The following is a 22,142-nucleotide window of genomic DNA, read 5'->3' on the forward strand; positions in this document are numbered from 1 at the left end:
GGAAGGAAATGCATCCTGTTGTCTCTCCCTAAAGCAAAAGATAGCATTTTTTTTTGGTCGGTCGTGGGGCCTGAACTCTGGGCCTGGGCGCTGTCCCTCAGCTCTTCAGCTCAAGGCTAGCCCTCTACCACTTGAGCCACAGCGCCACTTTGGGCTTTCTAGTGTTTTGTTGGAATTAAAGAGTTTCACGGACTTTTCCTGCCCGGGCTGGCTTTGAACCGCGATCCTAGCTCCAGAGTAGCTAGGATTACAAGCATGAGCCGCCACCAGCGCCGGGCTAAGATAGCATTTCTTAAAAGCAGAATAAAGCAGACACCGGCCTCTCCCACTCACTTGCTGCTCCAGCTGACAGAAGTCGGAATCCCTTCCACAGACTCAAGGGGAATTCGAAGTCCAGAGGCGGGAGCATATCCTGACCAATCAGAAGCTAAACTCGAGCTGCTCTTCGATCCTGGCGACGTGATTGGATAGAGACTTTTCGCGGTCGCCCTCTGAAAGAGCCAATTGCTGCTCAGCGCTGGGCGAAGGGGCGTTACCTAGGCGAGGGCCTAAACATGGCGGAGGTCTCCTCAGGGTCTCGAAGCTCGCGCGGGCACGCAGATGGGGAAGAGGCGGCTTCCCCTGAGGAGGTGATGACGGAGATGGACGGGGACGACCGGGAGCAATTCGAGTGCCACGAACTGCTCGCATGCCCGGTGCAGTTGGAGGATTCTGAGGAAGAGGAGACGGACGCGGAGGACGTGGACCCCGTGGCGGAGGCCGAGACCGTGGCCGCCGGCTGGATGCTCGATTTCCTCTGCCTGTCTCTGTGCCGGGCGTTCCGCGACGGCCGCTCCGAGGACTTCCACCGCACCCGCGACAGCGCCGAGGGTGAGTGCGGGGCGCGCGGAGGCCGGGGTGGGGCCGGGCCGGGGCGGGGGCCGGGCCGGGGCCGGGCCGGGGCGGGGGCCGGGCCGGGGCCGGCGGGCAGGCCCAGGCCTGTCCCCCCCAGCCCGGCGCAGCGGGGAAGGGATGGGCTGCGGCCTCCGACTCCCCTCCTGTCCGCTCTGCCCAGACTCTGGGGGGTGATGGCGTTGATGAAATGAGTTTTCAGTGCAGCTGTAAACGCTCGGAGGATCTCGGTTCGAGACCTGCCCGGGCATGAAAGCCTGTGAGTCTCTCATCTCCACTTAGCCAGTGAAAACCGGAAGTGAAGCTGTGGAGTGGAGTGTTAGCGTTGGGAGGAAAAAGCTCTGGGACGGCGTTCAGGCCCTGAGTTCAAGCCCCAGAACCTGCACGCCCCCCCCTCCTTTTCCCCCTTCTCCCTCCCCTCCCCCAGAGCCATAAACTTTGCACTCTACCCAGAACCTACCTAGTTTTGTTTACTTCGGCCATGGGCCTGCCCAGCTCTGTGATGATCCTTTTCTTTTTGGTTCCTTTTGTGTGTGTGAGAGCTATTTAAACCTCCCGAGGAACTGGGGGTCATGGCTCAAGAAGTAAAGCTGGGAGTTCAAACCTCAGCGTGCTCCTCAAACAGAACAACTCTCACTTTTACCTACTTGCTGAGTATAGAGCTCAGAATTTAAAAAAAAAAAAAATCTGTCCAGAAAGCCAGCAAGCAATGGGCAAAGTCACCCAAGGGAAGACTAGCATGGCTTATTAAAGATATTTCAAAACTTCATTCACAGTTGTCACTACATTTCTACCTAACTTTCCCCTGTAATATCATATGTAACTAACACTGGAGCCATGGATAATTAACACAAGTCGAAAATTAAACCCTACAGTTGAGTACTTCACCATGATTAATAGAATTATTAAAAAGCTCTATTCGGAGAGTGGACTGAATTTATCAATATGGTAATGTATTAGCATAGGTGTCAGCAATATCAATTCCTCTTTAGCTAATATAGATCTAGGTGATGTGTTAACTAGCTTCAGATCACTGTAACAACCGAGGTAATAGAAAGGAAAAGTTCATTTGGGACACAGTTTTGGAGGTTTCAGTTTCTGGTTGATTGGCCCCATACGTGGGGGCCTGTGGCCAGGCATCACATCATGGTGCAGAACTCTTAGTGAAGCAACCCACACTAAGGCTAGGACTTGAAGGGGAGAGAGGACTTAGAGGCCAGAGTCCCACCAGTCTCTGAGGGCATGCCCACAGTGACCTAAAACTTCCTGCCAGGTCTCACATATTAAACTTCTATAACCTCTAGAGTGCTAAGCTGGAGACCCTTTGGGATTCATTCTAGAACTGTAGCTGATGTAGAATTATTTATGTATGAATATATAGACCTAGTTTAGTGTATACTCACTTGTTTCCATCTCTGTCCACAGAAGCAACCTAGCCCAAGTATCCCTAGCACCCAAATGATTGATTCTGGAAATAGAGTGAGAAACATACAGAATGACTTGGAGCACACTGTAATATCAGAAAATAAAGGAGGATATACTTAAGAAAATTAATCACAAGCTGGGCATCAGTGGCTCATGCCTGTAATCCTAGCAACTTAGGAGGCTGAGATCTTAGGATCACAGTTGGAAGCCAATTAGGCAGTGAGACTCTTATCTCTAATTAACCACCAAAATGCCATATAAGTGGAGCTGTGGCTCAAGTGGTAAAGCACCAGCCTTGAGCTAAAAAGTTCAGGGACTACTCCCAGGTCTTGCGTTCAAGCCCCATTATAGGCGAACACACACACAAACACACACACAAAATGACCATGATTGAGTAAATTTGAGAAGAGACAGATTTCCCATGGAGAAGATTTGTGTGGGTGTGGGCAAGTTTGCTTGTGTATGTGCATGTGTACGCTTGTCTTGGGGCTTGAACTCAGGCCTAGTCATTGTCTCTGAGCTTTTGTGCTCAAGGATAGTGCTCTACTTACTACTTTGCTTCACTAGGAGTCCTGCATCATGATATGATGCCTGGCCACAGCCCTGCATCTGGCTTTTTTGGTGGTTAAATGAGAATTTCAGACTTTCCTGCCTGGCTGGCTTCAAACTGTGATCTCAGCCTCCTGAGTTGCTAGGATAACAGGCATGCACCAACAGCACACAGCTAGAAAAGAATACTTACAATTTAATGTAGCTACTCTTATAACTCGCCTTTTACATGTGATCTGCACACAGTGGTCCTTCTTCCAAAGGTTCAGAGATGTGAAGTAACTTAACAGTAGAGTAACATAACAAACACTACATACCTACGTAATCACAGTCAACCTCAATAGCAAAGAACACTTGATATATTGTAATGAAAGATGGAAGTGACTCTCTCCTATGCATTATAGGATATTTAATTACATCCCTAGCTTTGACCCACTAGATGTCAGTAGTACTGAACCTCTCACAATAAAAATGTCACTTGTCATTGCCAAATATACAGTGGGGGAATAATCTCCCCCAGCTGAAATCCTTTGACACAATGTACAGAGGATGGCATAGAATAAGCATTCAGATGTAGTTGTGACTTAGTTCCTTAGTTGTGCCATTAGTTGCTCTCTCATTTTTCGTTTTGTTTGTCTTCATTTTTAGCATGTATGTATGTATCTCCTAGGATACATAAATTGTTTTTGTTTTATAAACAACCCAGGACTAGCATATACAGTGAACTGATTAACAAAAAAGTATATATGCAAAACAGCCATATAACTTACAAAATTCTCTTATATACCTTGTTTCTGTATTACTTACAGCACCTCATATAATGTGAATATTAATTGTTGGACCATATCACTTAAGGTATAATAGGAAAAGAAATCACAATTTAAATACAGACCCAGTTTTTTTTTCAATTGTTTTCAGTCTATAATTTATTTGCTTTTTTTTTGGGGGGGGGTGGTCCGGTCATGGGGCCTGAACTCTGGGCCTGGGCGCTGTCCCTCAGCTCTTCAGCTCAAGGCTAGCGCTCTACCACTTGAACCACAGCGCCACTTGAGGCTTTTTTCTTTTTGCTTATGTGGTGCTGAGGAATCGAACCCAGGGCCTCAGGCATGCAAGGCAAGTGCTCTACCACTGAGCCACCTTCCCAGCCCCTTAGTCTATAATTTAGTAATTTATTTATTTTAGTCAACAGATTTACTCCTACTAACTCTTTCTTGAGGGTTAATGACCATCTATTTCAGGTACTATTAAAATTTTAGTCATAGGTTGGGCGCCTATAATCCTAGCTACTCAGGAAGCTGAAATCTGAGGATCCCTGTTTAAAGCTAACCTCGGCAGGAAAGTCCATGAGACTCTTATCTGCAGTAAACTACCTAGAAAAGGCTGGAAATGGTGCTGTGGCCCAGGTGATAGAGCGCTAGCCTTGAACACAAGCTCAGGAACAGTGTGCAAGCCTTGAGTTCAAGCCCCAGGATGGCAAAACAAACAAAAAATTTTTTTACTAATTTGAGTAATTTTTTCTAATTATGTCAAATTCAGTCCCAAGTCAGACTAGAACTTTCTTGAGGGTTAGTGACCCAGGCATCAGCTCCTAACACAAACTAGCTGGCAGTAGAGTTCAGTGCATATTTAGTGGTCTGTGTTTAAATTGTGCATAAGTTTGTGCTCTCTGTATTCAGGAGATTTTAGGATCCAGGCCCAAACTCCTGGATTTCATAGATCAAGGCCAGCTGAAGGCAAGAGACTGGGTCCAATGCTTCCCCTAGATAACTGACCCTTGACTTCCCCTAATTGTTTCTGTAGATTTTTTTTTTTTTTTCTGTTAGGTTTAAGTGTACTCATCTGGTTTGCTTTGCTCATGTGTAGCACTTTTGTTAGGTTTAATTCCACACACTTTATGTGGTTTTGGCCTATGTAAGCTTTGTGCTAGCTTCAATCCAGCTTCTGGGCTTCGAAACAGGAGTCTATCAGCAGTCCTCTGGCTCTCCAGTAAAGACTCATAATTTAATCTTGTAAGTGGTGGCTTCTCTGTTTCTTGTGACTGAGTTCCCTTACAACTCAGACAAATGCCCCAACATGCCAAATAACAGATATTGGTGAAGGGCAGAGAAAAGACCCCAACCTCCTTTCTCTTACCAGAGCAGACAATTGGTTTAACATTAAGGGAAAGAATTTGAGGAAGAGGTATAAATAATTGTTAAACAGTCTGTCCATTGTGCTCCTGAGTTGTGCAGCAGTCCCAAGTAGTCTTGGCAAATTAATTGTTTTAGGATAGTCAGGTGGGGAATTATCAAGGCAAGAGTCATTCAGGGCTGACCTATTGTCTGGTCTCCAGGATTCCAACTTAGCTGCTAAGTGACTGACTGTAGGAAAGAATGGCTTAGGGTCAAGGACTTTTATATAAAGTGGAGGGTGGGATGCCTGACTTTTTTCCTACTTTTAGTTAATTTTTGGGTCCAAGTTAAAAAATCAGCAGAAGCAAGTGTTAGGTATCTGGTATAGCTACAAATCTTATTCAATACTATTACAACTATATTTATTCCATATAATGTCTATTATAGCCAAAGATTATGCTACTGTAGAATTGAGGAAATATAGGTAAATGTGTTTATTGTCTTAATTGCTTAATGGTTACTGAACATTTGAGTTTGCTAATTCAATCTTTTTATATACACCAGTCAAGCCCTGGGTGAAGTACAATACTAATGATGGTACTTTCCATTCTTAGCTCAAAATTATTCCCTTAAGCTTTTTGTGACAGTCCTTCCAAAAGATGCTTTAAGCACACTCTTTAAATTTTCTTTTTTCAGTTTTTACATTTTTTACTTCAGTAGTTCAGTCATTTGTTTCAGATTATTCATAGTATTATTAGCTTATTGAGATCCAGGAATATACTTTCTTCACTAGTGTACACATTCACTGGTAGGGACAGTGGGCATTCAAATATTTGGGAGATAAATAAAAATAAATGTATTTTTAAATGCATATAATTTTGTGAACCAAGAAATGTTACTTAACTGAAACCTGACAGATACAATGTAAAATATTTTCTATAATGAAGAATTTGAGAGCTGGGTATAGGTGGCTTATGTCTGTAATCCTCAGGAGGCTAAGATTTGAGGATCCTAGTTCCAAGCCCTGAGTCAAGTCCAGTCCTGACACAAAAAGAATTTTATGGCATAAAATAAGTTTCAAACTAGTGCTATGACACATTCATTTTAAGTATATATAATTTTTTTGATTAGTAGAGTGCATGTCATTTTATTTTGCCATAAGAACGTTCAGTGTAAAGATATTTTTCTGTTCTAATTTTGTGTAACTGGCTAATCAAAACTTATGCCTAAAGTTATGATTTTTTAATAACCCATTTGTAACCTAATACTTTAATTTAACCTAATATTCACTTTTTTTCTTTTTCAGCTATTATTCATGGACTCTCTAGTCTTACAACCTATCAGTTGAGAACTATATACATATGTCAGTTTTTGACAAGAATTGCAGCAGGAAAATCCCTTGGTAAATATGTGGGTTTTCTTATATTTGAAATTTTAACTTATGTCTAAATATAAGGCAATGAAAAGAAACAGATAGGAGCTGTGTCTTCATTGCTTTGTTGTTTTGAGTTTGCCTACATATATCTGGCCTATACATGCACATGTATATATGTGTATATGTGCACACATCTATATACATATAGATGCATGTGTATATATGTCTACATGCATATATGTACACATGTGTATAGACATGTGTGTATGTGTGCATTTATACATATGTTTGCATACATATATGTATATATAGGTCAGTTATAAATGTGTGTGATATATTTTATACATTATATGTACATGCATATGTAATATGTTTGTATAGTTAAATATATGCTTAATTTATGCACATATAATCATCTGAGGAAAGAAAAATATCTTCTAAAAATGTCTTCTAAAGCAGTAATTCTCAACCTTTAGCTTGTTTGAGTTTTCTTTTAAAAAAAAACCACCAAGTTTTAGCCAGGTTTAGGTACACACCTGTACCTCCAACACTTGGAAAGCTAAGGTTAGAGAATTGAGAGTTCAAGACCAGCCAGACCATATAGTAAAATGTTGTTCTAAACAAACAAAAAAAAACCAGCAAAAATCAGAGTATAAGAAGCTATTTCTAAACTTAGTTAATTAAAAAGTAACTATTTGTCTTTCTCATGAATCTTCAATTTACGTAGCCTTATAAGGGATAGCCCGTGTATCCTCCACATAATATCAACTTGGGTGGCTTGGATAGCTTCACTGAAAGGTAAAACACTCACATGGCTGGCTAAGTTACTACTCAGTTTTGTGGGAGGGGGTTTGTTTGGGTTTTGGGGGGGTTTTGCTATTTATAGCAGGTGAGTTTGTCTGTTGTAATCTACATCCTACCTGGAAGTAAACGTTTAATTTTTTTTTTCTTGGTACCAGAGGTTGAACTCAAGGCATCACATATGCTTATTTCACTTGCTTGGGTGGTACTGTACCACGTAAGCCATGCCTCCAACCCATCTTAGTTTTGCTCTTTATTTTGGAGATGCAGACTCATGGATTTTTCTGCCCACAGTATCTCTAAATCATGATCCTCTGGTCTCAACGTCCTGAATAGCTAGGATTACAGTTGTGAGCCATCAGCCACTGGCTAAAGTTTAAGGGATTTTTTTTTTGCGCTTGAACTCAGGGCCTGGGCACTGTCCCTGAGCTTTTTCGTTCAAAACTAGCCCTTTACCACTTTGAGCCACAGCTCCACTTTCAGTTTTCTGAGTTAATTGTAGATAAAAGTCTCACAGACTTTCCTGCCTAGACTGGCTTTGAGCCATCATCCTCAGATCTTAGTCACCTGAGTAGCTAGGATTACAGGTATGAGCCACCAGTGTACAGCCACTTCTGGCTTTTGGCTGGTTAATTGGAGAAATGAGTTTGTAAACTTTCCTGCCTGGGCTGACTTCAAATATAATCCTCAGATCTCAGCTCCTGAGTAGGATAACTGACATGAGCCACTACAGCTTAGCTATTTAAATTTTGAAGCTAAGATGTGAAATAAACAATTTTCTATCTCACATTTATAATAAAGAAAATTAGTGAGAATGGTTAATACAGTCAAGAAAGATACATACATACATATAGAGAGAGATACACACACACACACACACACACACACACACACACACACACACACACACACACACACACACACACACACACACACACACACACACACACACACACACACACACACACACACACACACACACACACACACAGGAATTCTATACCTCCATCAGAAAGAATGACATTGTCCCATTTGTTAGGAAATGGGAAGACTTGATAAAAATTATATTAAGTGAAGTAAGCCAGGCCCAAAGAAATACAGGTCCCATGGTTTCCCTTATTTGCAATAACTAGTATATGTCTGAGACAAACAGAAACTGTCAGACAAGTTGATGTTAGGCGAAATGAACTCCAAGATAAAGATTCAAATGTTTTTTTTCTTTCTTGCAATTGTTTCCAACATATTTATAAGATGATTTCTTTGTTGATTTGTATGTACCTCCCCCAGGGAATATGCCCTGCTTTCACTGTATTTGATGTTGATATAATTTCTGGAGGGGAAGAAAAAAACAAACTGTTTAAAATAGGGTTACAGGTGGACCCATTACAACAAGATTTTATGTCAAAAAACAAACTTTACAACTTTGGCGGGATGGGGGGGTGAAGTGGGGGAGTGGGAGGTGGTGGTAGGGGGGTAGGGGTGTGGAGAGAGGAAGGGATGGTATGGGGAAACGGAGGAGGCAACAATGCTTGATAAGAAATGTACTCACTATCTTGCCCATGTAATTGTAACCCTTCTGTACGGTATTTTCACAATTAAAAAAAAAAAAAAGAAAGAAAATTGCAATACTTAAAAAAAAAACAAACGCTAGTGCAAGCCCAGCACCAATGGCTCATGCTTGTAATCGCAGCCACTCAGGAGACTGAGATCTGAGCATTGCAGCTCAAAGCCAGCCTGGGCAGAAAAGTCCATAAGATGCTTATCTGCAATTAACCATCAGAAAACTGAAAATGACACCGTGGCTTAAAGTGGTAGAGTGGGAACTTGGAGCGATAAAGCTCAGGGACAGAGCCCAGGCCCTGAGTTCAAGCCCCATGACTGCTAAAACAAAAAACAAAGCTTGATAATACCCTGTTGCTTTTTCTTACATTCCACATCCAGTCCTTTGGCAAGTCTTGTTCTTCCTTTAACGTAAGTTCTAAATTGGACAGTCACCTACTTCTCTTCATGTCATTTTTCTGATGAACTGTGTCCAACTTGCCCACTGTTCTAACAAACTGACCTTTTTACTCTTGAAACACCAAACTCTTCCTCTGGGTTTTCGTATATGCCATCTTTTCCTAAATGTTTCTCCTTCCCTCCTCTTTTCTCCCCTTCTCTCTTCTACCCTCCCTTCTCTTTTTCTCAGAGTCTCACTATGTATCTCACATTAGCATAGAGCTCCTGTAGCCCAGGATGACCTTGACCTTTTGATCTTCCTGCCTCAGCATCTTAGTAGGCTTTCACTACCGTACCCAGTTTCTAGAATATTTTTTGTTTTGACCTTGTGTTCCTTCTGCTTTATACTTGTCTCAGCTCTACTGTCACTTCCTCAGAGAAGCCTTCCACAGTTAACTTTTCTAAAAGAATTTTCCCTTGATTGTCATTCTTTATCACCAGTATTACCATTTTTATTTTATGTAGTTCCTGTATTACTTGTCTCTACCATTAGCTATTAAGCATCATAAGAATAGGTACTTTGGCCAGGCATTACTATGGCTCATACCAGTAAACTTCAGCTCCTAGGGGGCTGAAATTTGAAGCTCTCAGTTCAGAGCCAGCCTGGGCAGAAAAGTCTGAGAGATTCTATCTCTTAGTCTTAGTCTTAGACTAATCAACAAAACAGCTGGAAAGGATGCATGGCTCAAGAGGGATGAATGCCAGCCTAGTATTGCCTTTACCCCTCAGAAGAAAAGAAAAATAGATAATTTTTTAAGTTTCTTGAGAATCTTAGTTTTAGGTGAGTACCTATACATAATAGGTATTGAATGAATTTAAGATTATAGATTTTAGGGAATATTAACAAGAGTGCAGTTATATTAAATATTCACAAAGGTTCTACAAAACAGTATTTATAATCACCATTCTTTTTGTTATGCTTTATCTTGAGTTTCATTATGATGTGTTTCCATTTATATGAAGCATAGAAGAATTCTGTCTCTGTGACACCTCATATGAAATAAATAATATTTTAGTCTTTAAATCGATTAAATCCTAGGAAGAATCCATATTTTAATAAAGAAGAGAGTGAGCCAGGTGTGTTGAGAAACCACTGTAATGTCAGCCATGAGACTGAGTCAGGAAGAACATGAGTTCAAGGCCAACCTGACTATATAGTAAGACCTTGTCTTTCTCGCACATAGTGTATGTTCAATAACTTTGTAAAGGAATACATTTTCAAAAACATGGACAAATTGGGGCTGGGAAGGTGGCTCAGTGGTAGAGTGCTTGCCTTGTATGCATGAGGCTCTGGGTTCGATTCCTCAGCACCACATAAGCAAAAAGAAAAAAGCTGGAAGTGGCGCTGTGGCTCAAGTGGTAGAGCACTAGCCTTGAGCTGAAGAGCTGAAGGACAAAAGTAAGGGTCTGTTTAACTTCTAAGTTACTTATCTTTGCTTTGTTTTTTTTTTTTAAGATGTACAGTTTGAAAGTGATGAACGTATTACACCCTTGGAATCAGCCCTGATGATTTGGACTTCAATTGAAAAGGAGCAAAATAAACTTCATGAAGAAATACAAAATTTAATTAAAGTTCAGGTATGAATATTACTTTTTGCTTTTAGTTAGTATTTTGCTAGTTAATGTAAATATCTAACATCCAAAATAAAATTAGATTAACCTAGTAAAAATTAGTAAACCCAGAGTAAATTTAGTAAATTCTTTGCTTGAGAAATTTCACTTTTGGCTTATTGTCATGACATGAGCTCCTAGACCTGGAACTTAATATTTTTTTAATATTTCTTACTTAGAAAAATATTGCCTATATTACAGAAAATACACTGCATCTGTTTAAAAGTTTAAACATTACCAGCTCATCTAGTGATTTGTGCTCTTCCAGTTTCTTTTCTTCCCCTTCTGCTCCAGTGGCTTGAACGCCAAACCTCTTTGCTTGTCCAGCTGTTGATCTACAACTTAGCCTTCCTTCTACCCTGTTTTTTTTGTTTTTGATTTTTTTTTTTTTCTGGTCATGGGGCTTGAACTCTGAGCCTGAGCACTGTCCCTCATCTCAAGGCAAGCTCTCTACCACTTGAGCTACAGTGCTACTTCCGGTTTTCTGTTGCTTTATATCCAAGCAATTGATGGATAACTAGAGATATAGATATATATGTTTAATATATTGTTGTCGCCAATGCTAGGGCTTGAACCCTTCACTGCTTGCTTAGCAATTTTGTTCATGGTGGGCACTCTACCACTTGAACCATGCTCTAACATAGCTTTTTGCTGGCTAATAAGAAATATAGTTTTAGGGCTGGAAATGTGACTCAGTGGTAGAGTGCTTGCCTTCGCATGCATGAGGCCCTGGGCTCAATCCATCGGCACCACATCAACAGAAAAAGCCAGAAGTGGTGTTATGGCTCACGTGGTAGAGTGCTAGCCTTGTGCTGAAGAGCTGAGGGACAGCGCCCAGGCCCAGAGTTCAACCCCATGACCAGCAAAAAAAAAGAAAAAATATATAGAGTTATATAGACTCTGTCCTGGCTGGCTTTGAACGACAGTCTTCTCAGCCTCCTGAGTAGCTAGTATTATATTTGTAAACAAGGGCATAATTTAGTTCAAGAAAAAAGGAAGAAAAACTCAAGAGGTCTAATAGGAGAAGAAATATGTTTGCTACCAGTCAGAGAAAATAGGGACTTTCTCAGTTAAATAAAATTTTCATCAATTTTTTTAGAATTTAAATTACTTGTGTGTCTGTTTTGTGTCAGTCCTAGGGCTTGAATTCAGGGCCTAGATTCTGTCCCTGAGCTTTAGTTGCTCAAGGCTAGCACTACCACTGAGCCACAGCTCTATTTCCAGCTTTTAGGTAATTAATTGAAGATAGTTTCAGAGACTTTCCTGTCTGGGTTGGCTTTAAACTGCATACCTCAAAATTCAGCACCTGAGTAGCTAGAATTACAGGTATGAGCTGCTGTCATCTGGCTTAGAATTACATTTTTTCCCCCAAAGGTTAGACAGAATTGAAAATCCAGCTGGTTAAATAACCTTCCAAGTTAATATAGCTACCTAGATTAATGGTAGTTTCATATCTTAACCACATGTTATATCAGAAAGGCCCCAAGTTCAAGCCTAGGTCTGGCAAAAAAAAAAAAAATAATTCTACTTAAGACAGATTTATGTTATCCAAATCTTCTGGGGCTCTATAGAAAGCTGACCTTTGTTACTGCACTTCTATAAAGTTGACATGATGACAGTTAAGTATGTAGCATATTTTAATGTGTTTCATAGTATTTGCCAGGTAAACATTCTAAGCATATTTATATATTACTCTTTAATCTTCTTATAAGTCCTATAAAATACTACTGTTTAATTATCTTGTAAGGCCTATGAAGTTAGTGTAGAATCTGTGTGTTTGCACACACACATGCATGTATGTGTATGTATGTGCCAGTACTAGGGCTTGAACTCGGGGTCTGGCACACTTACTTACTTTCTTACCCTTAGGCAAGTTCATTGAAGATAAGTCTTTTGGATTTATATCTGGATTGGTTTTATACCAAAATCCTCAGATTTCAACCTCCAGAGTAGCTAGGATTATAGGCATGAGCCACCAGTGCCTGACTCCTATCATCTTTCTATAAGGAAACACTTTAAGTAACCTGCCAAGTTTATATAGATACCCACATGATAATGGTAGCTTCATGTCTTAACCACGTGTTATATAAGAAAGGCTAGTGTATAAAATGATAATTCAAAGTCACCTGACTTGGTAGATTTCTAGTAGATTTTTCAGGGATCCTGAGGCATATGTATCCCAATTATGTCAAATACCTCCTCTCATTTCTCTTTTATTCAAAATTAATATTTAAGTGGATCCTAAATATATACCCTTTTGCTTCTAATTTATTTATTAATTTCTGCTTTTAATTACACAGATTAAAGATAAAATGCTGATTATTAGTAAGTATATACAGGACCATATTTTTTTCATTTTTCAAAGCCAGTTATATTTTTATCTTTTATGCCATTTGTGAAATAAAATTGTTAAACAGCATAAAACATTTGGGATATTTTAGCCTTAATCTGAGTTATGTTAATAATCAGTTACTGGATATTTTAAAAAGCAGTCTAAGGTATGTATTTGTCATCTTGTCTTTAAGGCAGTAGCTGTTTGTCTGGAAAATGGCAATTTTAAGGAAGCAGAAGAAGTATTTGAACGAATATTTGGTGACCCAGATTCATATACGGTAATTGTTTAAATTAAAACTGTAGCATTTTAGAACTGTTTATGTGAAAAGAGGAAAACTGAAGAATAATGGAAGCCAAAGTATGCTAATCTCATATGTTTTAAAATGTCATTTTAGTATCTAATCAGTACAAAAAATTATTGAGATATTTTATGTATCCTTTTTTTGTATCAAGCCTTTAAATCTAGTATCGGTTTTGGGTTTTTTTTGTTTTGTTTTGTTTTGTTTGCTTTTTTGTTTTTTTGCCAATCCTGGGGCTTGAACTCAGGGCCTGGGCACTGACCCTGAGCTTTGTTGTGCTCAAAGCTAGCACTTTACCACTTGAGTCACAACACTACTTCCAGCTTTTTCTGTTTATGTGGTACTGAGGAATCAAGCCCAGGACTTCATGCATGCTAGACAAATACTCTACAGCTAAGCCACATTCCCAGCCCCTGGTATCTGTTTTGTACTTACAGTATGTTGGACTTCAAACTACCCATTTGTAAAGGTCTCAGCAACCACACATTACACAGCATCAGCATAGAGAAGCCATTAGGATTTGCTTATTTTTCTAGAGTTTTTGTTTTGTTTGAAACAGGGTCTCTCCATGTAGCCCAGTGACACTTCCTGCCCCTGCCTCCTGAGTGCAAGGATTACAGATGTGTGCATGGACACTTTCTAGAGTTTATGTGATCATTAGTAGTCTGGGGTGGATGTGATTAAAGTCAATAGCCCTCATTTATTTTAAAATATTAAAAACTTACTGGAGTGAATTAAGCATATTCAAAGATAGGAAAGATGAATGTGGCATATTTCTATAGGAGGGGTATGTATGTAATATTTATTATTTAATTGTTTTCAATCAAATAATATATACCAAAATGTCTTGTATTTTAAATTAAATTTGTATTTATTAATACATTCTGCTTCCTTTAGTCTTTAGAAAGGAAATTGTTTACGATAATCTCTCAGAAAGCTACATACCACTCCTTTTTTCAACACTTCAGCTACAACGACATGATTGAAAAAATTAAGAATTATGTGAACTATGTGGTAAATGAAAAATCATCAACTTTTCTAATGAAGGTATACACATTATTTCAAGGACTAACAATAGACTTAAGACAAAATATTATGAAAGAATGCTTGCAGTAGAGTCTAGATTTAGAGAAAAACTTAACTAAAGAATAATAAATAAGTGAAAAAATATTTAGTTTTAAATAAGTTTCTAAACATTTTTAGGAAAAAGTAAAATTCTGTCTTTGCCTTACAGTTTTAACAGTATACTGTTATAATAGAAAAAATCCTGATTAATTTAAGATAACTCAGAATACCTGGCACTTCTATGTTTTTATTTATTTTACTGGAATTTTGGTGTCAGTCCTGGGGCTTGATATTTGTGCTTAAGGCTAGCACTCTACCATTTCAACCATAGCTTCACTTGTGGCTTTTTGGTAGTTTATTGGAGATAAGAGTCTTAACAGGCTTTCCTGTCTCAGCTGGTTTCAAATAGCAATCCTTAGATCTCAGCCACCTACCTAAATAGTTAGGATTACAGATATGAACCATTGGTGTGCAGCTGGAACTTTGTTTTTTAAAGTTTTTAAATTTTATCTTAAAATTGCCTAAAGAACATCATGTCTATTTACTAGGGAAGACGCCTTCTATAATGCCTATTAACCAATTAGTTAGCTAAAGTAGCTCTATGCATTGTCATACTTCTGTTGAAATTTAAATGGAATCCTTTAATAGACTGAACGGATACTTCAGCTATGACTACCAACAAATTTAATTTAATTCTATTAGTTTAAAATCTCTTAACTCATTCTTTCTCCTCTGTATATACAACCTTTCTAAAGGCAGCAACAAAAGTAGTAGAAAGTGAAAAGGCAAGAATAATGACATCTCAAGATAAGCCCAATAAGAAGAACATTGAAATGGAAACTGAAGTTGATTTATATAAAGGAAAAAGGTTTGTAAACTTACTAATTTTTGTTGTTGTTTAGGAATGTTCTGTCTCTAGGTAAAAGTGATGCTAGTGAGCCATTTTGAAAGATAATTATCGAGTCCTGTGTGTGTTTTCTTACTGATGATTATATTTGATTGGATATATGATAACCTTATTGAAGTACTGTAACATTTAGCAATGGTCTCAAAATACACTGATGTTAGCAATTTAAATATGCCACAGAGAAGCTGTATGGCATTCCTTTAAGTGGCACATCAAAAACCCTTGCCCTACTAAGGAAAGAAAGGCATCTCTGTTGACTATACTAAGCCCTAATGTTACACATATTATTTTCTTCTGTCTAAATTTTACAGAAAGAAAAGATATTGCTGAGTATAGTGGTGTAGCCTTATAATCCAGCACTTAGGAGCTTGAGACAGGTGGAGGTTCCTCAAATTTGAAGTCAGTCTGAGCTATGTATGTAGAAAGACCCTTTCTCAAACAAACCAACCAAGAACTAATTCTGCTGGTTTTGGTGTAGTACCTTGAACTGAAAGACTTGCTGCCATGGAACATAGCGGTCACTCTACATGCAATATTTTTGGTTGCAACATTTTGCCGTCAAACAGGACGTTTCCTGTTTATGTCTTCCACCCACAAATTTAATGCCTTTTCATCTTAAGTGCATATCATGCATTGTACCAGAATCTTTTTCAGTTTGAAGTATGTCAAAAAACTCAGCATGATTAAAAAAATAAAACCTTATATCATCTTTTTCAAGATACATTTGTATTTACAGGAGAGCTTAGCATTGGCATATGGTTTTCTTGCCTTCTTAAGTATATAGTTTTTACCTGTTCACATATAGCACTTTACAGCTTCTTTTAGCATGTATTAAGTGACAACATCACTATTTTTGCACTTTGGTGCCATTCCTGTCTTAAAGCATTAGTTGAGCACTGATAAACAAGGGAGCTATTAACAGACTAACAGATAGGTAGTATATACAGAATAGATATACTTAGCAAACAGCTCATATCCCAAGCAGGAGGGAGCAGGGAAAGTGTAAGATTTCATCATAGTACTCAGATACATAATTTAAATCTAAATGAATCATTTATTTCTATACTATTCCATCTGTATTTTCAAATTGCAATTGACAACTGACCATTGAAACTATAGATAAACTACTGAAAATAATTTAGTTCTGCACTTGGATTTAAACGTCCTCTGGGGGCTTAAAAACATAGCTCCTGTGGATAAGGGAGACTCATATCTTATCATTAAGTGTAGTTCCTATCCTTCTTGTCCACATACATGATACTTTATAGCAACATAGAACATCTCTAAAATAATACCCTTTACCCTTGCTTAGTTCCTTTTAATTGGGTTATTTATTCTTTCTAAGGCAAGCTCTTATTTGTCAATCACAAAGATGATTGTGTGAAGTCTTCTGGCCCTCTGTTTATTAGAGCTACTACTTTTTGGCTCCCACAATGCCAAATAACACAACAATTAAAAGAACTTAGTAGCTTAACTACTTAATGTCTGTGTCTCACGTAACTGCAAAGTCTATGAAGTTCATTTCTTTCAAACGCAGAGCTTCATATATGCTAAGCAAATGCTGTGCACCACTGAGTTATGCCCCCACCCCCTTTCAAAGGTTTCTTTTTTTTTTTTTTTTTTTTTGTCGGTCGTGGGACTTGAACTCTGGGCCTGGGCACTGTCCCTCAGCTCTTCAGCTCAAGACTACCACTCTACCACTTGAGTACCACTTCTGGTTTTCTGAGTAGTTTATTGGAGATAAGAGTCTCACAGACTTTTGTGGCCAGGCTGGCTTTGAACTGGGATCCTCAGATTTCAGCTAATGAGTAGCTAGGATTACAGAAGTGAGCCACTTGAGTCCGGTCTGAAAACCTTCTTTTGATCTATCAGAAATTAGGTGGCAGACAATATAACAATGTCCAAAGGACAGAAAGTCTGCATGAATTATTTCAGAAATAGGTCAGTTAGGATGCTGAGTGGAACCATGGGAAAGAGTGGCTGAGTTGGTGTGGAAGAGATCATTCATTGGCAATGAGGAATTGATAAGCCCAGGATATGAGGGTTTATCCATTAGTCCCTGAAGTCATTCATAATAGCAGTGCTTCATTATAGGCAAGGTCTGTGAGTGATAGAAAGTACTTGGAAGAATAGTAGGTAGCTATGAAGAATGATAGAGGGTGATGAATCTCAGTAGCTTGTGTCTTCAAGGACTAAGTTCTATGGAGGTACAAATTAGAAAATGAAAACTTGGAGTTAGAGCTGTAGATCAGTGGTACAATCCTTGTTTAGCATACATGAAGCGCTGGGTTTGCTCCCCAATTCCACAAAAACAAATGAAAAACTACAAAAACCAATGTCTAAGACTTTATAAAGATGGAAGATTAAGCTGGTCTTCACTGGAGGAGGTCACAAAGGAGAAAAATATGATTCCCAAGAGGAGATGTTAGGAGAAGCCAGTTCTAGAAAAACCAGTGGAGAGGTTGCGAATAGCATTCTAGAGAGTAAAGTAGAAAGTTTGGGAATGGAGGAAAGAAGGAAAAGAACTAGCTGGTTGCATTGAGAGTGTTTAGGAATAAAAGTGTAGTTAAAAGAGCCCTCATTTTGGGGGATAATACAGCTGTCTCAGCTCAGGCAGAGTGTTTTTTGAGTCTTAGTTTGCTCCTTTATGAAATTAAAATAATACTAATTTTATAGGGTTTTTAAAATATTTCACATTCAGTATTTCTACATGGCCAATCTTATTTTTTTAAAGCCCTTTTCTAGAAGCTGTAAAAATAATCAGATATTTGCCATCAATGGTAGAATTTTGAAATTTTCTTTGGGAAAGAAGTTTAGAAGCTATAGGAAAGAGTTAATGCTTTGTAGCTTTAGGATTTTTTTTCCACCATTGACTTGAAAAGCTAATAGAATCTTCATTCCTGAGTAAGAAAGATTCAGAAAAGAAGAGAGAAGGCTCTTGACAACAGAAATTTTAAGAGACTCAATATTAACCTAGAGTACTAAGCAAGAGCATCACAGGAAACAGGACAGAGAAGAAAAATCTCAGAACAACTAAAGATAAGCCATCTTCCTTTTTTTTTCATACTTTACTGCTCTTTTTTTAATCAGACACAATCTTTTGTGTTTCATTTAGGTCTTACAAGGATCTCTTTTTATCAAAGTTATCACTTGGAAGCAGTCAACAGTACGTTAGTAAGAAAGAAGAGAAAGTGGAAGCTCTTCAAAGTAAGTACTATTACTGTAGTTTTAGAAATGGGGAGATGGTTTGCCTTCAGAAATGATCCAACTGTTTACCTCATCAGTACAACATAAAAAGTATGCACTTAAGAAAATGAAAGCACAATAATTAAATGTTCTGATTCAGAGTTAGATACTTTATTTATCTATTCTGACTGCCTGGGTTAGAGTTTTTACTGTGATAGTAAGGGGGATCTTCCCCCAAAGAGTTCGCTTGGATTCTGTCACTTGAGCTATATACCTCTAGCCTATAGCACTGCTTTTCTACCTTCACTGCATTCAGCAACTTGAAGTGGTTATTTCTCTGAAACATAAATATAATAGAATCTCATTATTCATAAATAATTATTGGCTTATAAAGTTTCTTTTTTTGAGGGGGGAGGGTCCGGTCTGAACTCTGGGCCTGGGTGCTGTCCCTCAGCTCTTCAGCTCAAGGCTAGTGCTCTACCACTTGAGCCACAGTGCCACTTCCGGCTTTTTTCTTTATGTGGTGCTGAGGAATCGAACCCAGGGCCTCATGCATGCAAGGCAAGCACTCTGTCACTGAGCCACCTTCCCAGCCCATTGGCTTATAAAGTTTCTAAGGGCACTGAATTAGTAAATACTAAATCATTACCTCTAGAGGAAAATACAGGGCTAGATTCCATTGAGCTTTTGAGCCACAGTATTTTTATCAACTGATCAAGAACCTTGTTTTATATGTTTCTTATTAAAGAAACAATTAACACTGAGTCACTGACAGCAGCAATATACATGCTTTCATGGTAGTCTTCACACAGAGAGACATTAGAGAACACTTCAATTCTACACTTGGAAAACTTGGAAATTTTAAACCAGTGAAATCACTAACAAAAAGCATAAAAATTCAAAAGAGGAGAAAAAAAAGCGTTACTAAGCCCACCACAGAAAAGATTCAAGTTTAACTAGTATAAAAACAAACAAAAATTGGGCTGGGAAGGTGGCTCAGTGGTAGAGCGCTTGCCTTGCACGCATGAGGCCCTGGGTTCTATTCTTCAGCACCACATAAGCAAAAAGGAAAAAAAGCCAGAAGTGGTGCTGTGGCTCAAGTGGTAAAGCGCTAACCTTGAGCTGAAGAGCTGAGGGACAGTGCCCAGGCCCAGAGTTCAGGCCTCACAACCGGACCCCCCCCCCCAAAAAAAAAAAAAAAAAAAAAGGCAGGATATTACCTTCTTTGACATCAGCTGTGACTGTAATTATCCAGTGACTCAAACTTCTGCTGCCTTTTTACATGGCCACCAATGACCTTGAAAAGTCCCATGAGTATTGATTTGGAAGTTAGACTTTCAGGCTAGGTAGACTTTGAATAGAATCTGTGAATAATGATTGACTATATGGCATTTATAATTACATTATAGTTGTATTTTAAAAAGAAATGACAATGTCTAAAGAAAGAAAAACAAAAGGTTTCTTGGGGTTGGAGCTGTAGCTTAGTGGTAAAACAGTTATTTAGCATGTACAAGGCTCTGGGTTTAATCACAAGCACGGTAGGTAGGGTGGGTAGGTGGGTGGGTAGATAGATAGATAGATAGATAGATAGATAGATAGATAGATAGATAGATAGATAGATAGATAGATAGATAGATAGATGTAGATGAATAGAGTCATTCTTAAAATCAGTTCATAATTCTTTTTAATATTTTATTGGCATATATTAAATTTTATAATCCAACATGCATAATCTACTTTCAGTCATTCTCTATTCCTTTTTCTCTTTTTGGTAATACTGGGCATTGAATTCAGGACTGAACATTTGCTCCAATTGCTTGCTCAGCTGGTGCTCCACTGCTTGAGCCACACCTCCAGCTGGACATATTCCTGGTTATTTTGGAATCTCACAGACTCCATCTGCTTGGAATGGCTTCAACCAGATCTTGGCCTCCTAAGTGGCTAGGATTGCAGGTGTGAGTCACCAGTGCCCAACCCCTTTATTATGTTTTTTTTTTTATTTGTCTTTATTGGGTTTTAGGACATGGTATGAGAAAGGTCACCTTGGGGCATGCCCTTCCCCCCCAGGAAATGTCCATTCTAATCCTGGGATGCTTTTCTGAGCTTTTTCTTTTTCTTGACACTACTTTTGCAGCCTCTTCAGGCCCACTGCTAACTGGCTCCTCCTTGGAGAATTTCCTCTTTTTCTTGGGAACAGGGAGGCTGGTTGCCTCTTCATGTTCATTTGCCACTTCCTTAGGTTGCTTCTTCCTCTTGGGAGGACTTGGGCTGCCACCAGCTCTCTCTTCAAGATCACTACTAACCAACTCCTCCTTGGAAAAAGCTTTCTTTTTGGGGGTTTGGAGAAAGATACAGAGGGCTCTGGTTCTTCCATCCTATTTTTTGAGGAGCCTCCTGGGGCTTTTGCTTTTTCTTTTTGGGTTTTTCATGTGTTTCCTCATTCTCCTCTGGAGTACTACTGCTATTTTCTGGAGATGCCATGGCAAGCATAGCCAGTCACTTCTTTTCTTCAAGGGTTTCTTCTGTTTCTCAAGCTTCCTAGTAATTTCAGCTGCTGCTTCCTCTGCCTGAACCATTGCTTCCTTCAGAACATCCAGATTCTTCTGTGGAATCTCTCCAGTCTCATAGAAGGACAATCATTCCTCAACTTGTTCTCAAAGCTTCTCCCCAAATACACTTGTGGGTACCTCAGAGAAGCAATCAATTCGGGAGCCAATACTGCATTTGTTTGCGAGGTATCGGGAGATACGGCCTTTGTTCTTGGCTGCTGCTTGGCCAATGAAAGTGGAGTGAAAATGAGTCCATATTTTGGTGTGTTACCCCTTGTCTTCAGGGCTCTGGAAACTCAGTCCCTTTTTTGGGCCCTGGGAAATCACTCATGATTATGCTTTCTTATCCCTTTATCCCTGCCCTTTTTTTCCTTTCCCATCTACCTCACCAATTGTTTTGTTGCTCCCTAATGATTTGTTTTCTATAAATGAGAGAAAATGTGATATTTATCTTTGTGGGGTTGGTTAATTTCACTTAACATGATCCATTTCCAGCAAATGACCTAATTTAGTTCTAATAAATCCATATGTATATCTACTTATCCATTCAGCTGTCAGCTAGGCTGTTCTTCTGAGTGTAGATCCAGAATTGGTGTGGCTAGATCATAAAGTTCTATTTTTCACTTCTTTTCCCTTTAGTGGTATTGGGTATGAACTCAGGACCTTGTAATGACTAAGCAAGTGCTCTACTACTTGAACCATGCTCATTCTAGCCCTTTCAATTTTGTGAAAACTCTAAACTGTTTTCCATAGTGGCTGCATTAATTTACATTCCTATCAGCACTGTTTATCCCAACATCCTTGCTAGAATTTTTCTTGATTATAGCCATTTTGTCTGGTGTGAGGTAGAATCTCAGTGTCATTTTGATTTACATTTTCCAGATCGTTAAGGATCTTGAATATTTTTTTCATGCATTTACTGACCATTTATACACTTCGTTTGAAAAGTATCTATTCAAGTTGGGCACTAGTAGCTCACACCTGTAATCCTACTGCTCAGGTGACTAGGATCTGGAGAATCAAAGATCAAAGCCAGCTGAG

General features: G+C 38.9%; 1 protein-coding gene across 1 annotated transcript in view; it reads left to right on the top strand.

The window, feature by feature from the left end:
- Positions 1-535: 535 nt before the first annotated feature.
- Terf1 (telomeric repeat binding factor 1) overlaps positions 536-22,142 on the top strand; it is a 29,480-nt gene continuing 7,873 nt past the window's right edge. Inside the window, exons 1-7 of the mRNA XM_069990930.1 lie at positions 536-870; positions 6,283-6,378; positions 10,607-10,728; positions 13,287-13,373; positions 14,292-14,441; positions 15,215-15,327; positions 18,482-18,573. Coding sequence (XP_069847031.1) covers positions 555-870; positions 6,283-6,378; positions 10,607-10,728; positions 13,287-13,373; positions 14,292-14,441; positions 15,215-15,327; positions 18,482-18,573 — 976 coding nt within the window. The 5' untranslated portion in view covers positions 536-554. The remainder of the gene's footprint in view (positions 871-6,282; positions 6,379-10,606; positions 10,729-13,286; positions 13,374-14,291; positions 14,442-15,214; positions 15,328-18,481; positions 18,574-22,142) is intronic.

This window comes from Dipodomys merriami, unplaced genomic scaffold, assembly GCF_024711535.1.
Source record: "Dipodomys merriami isolate MVZ:Mamm:240054 unplaced genomic scaffold, mDipMer1.0.p SCAF_4, whole genome shotgun sequence".
Taxonomy (NCBI): Eukaryota; Metazoa; Chordata; class Mammalia; order Rodentia; family Heteromyidae; genus Dipodomys; species Dipodomys merriami.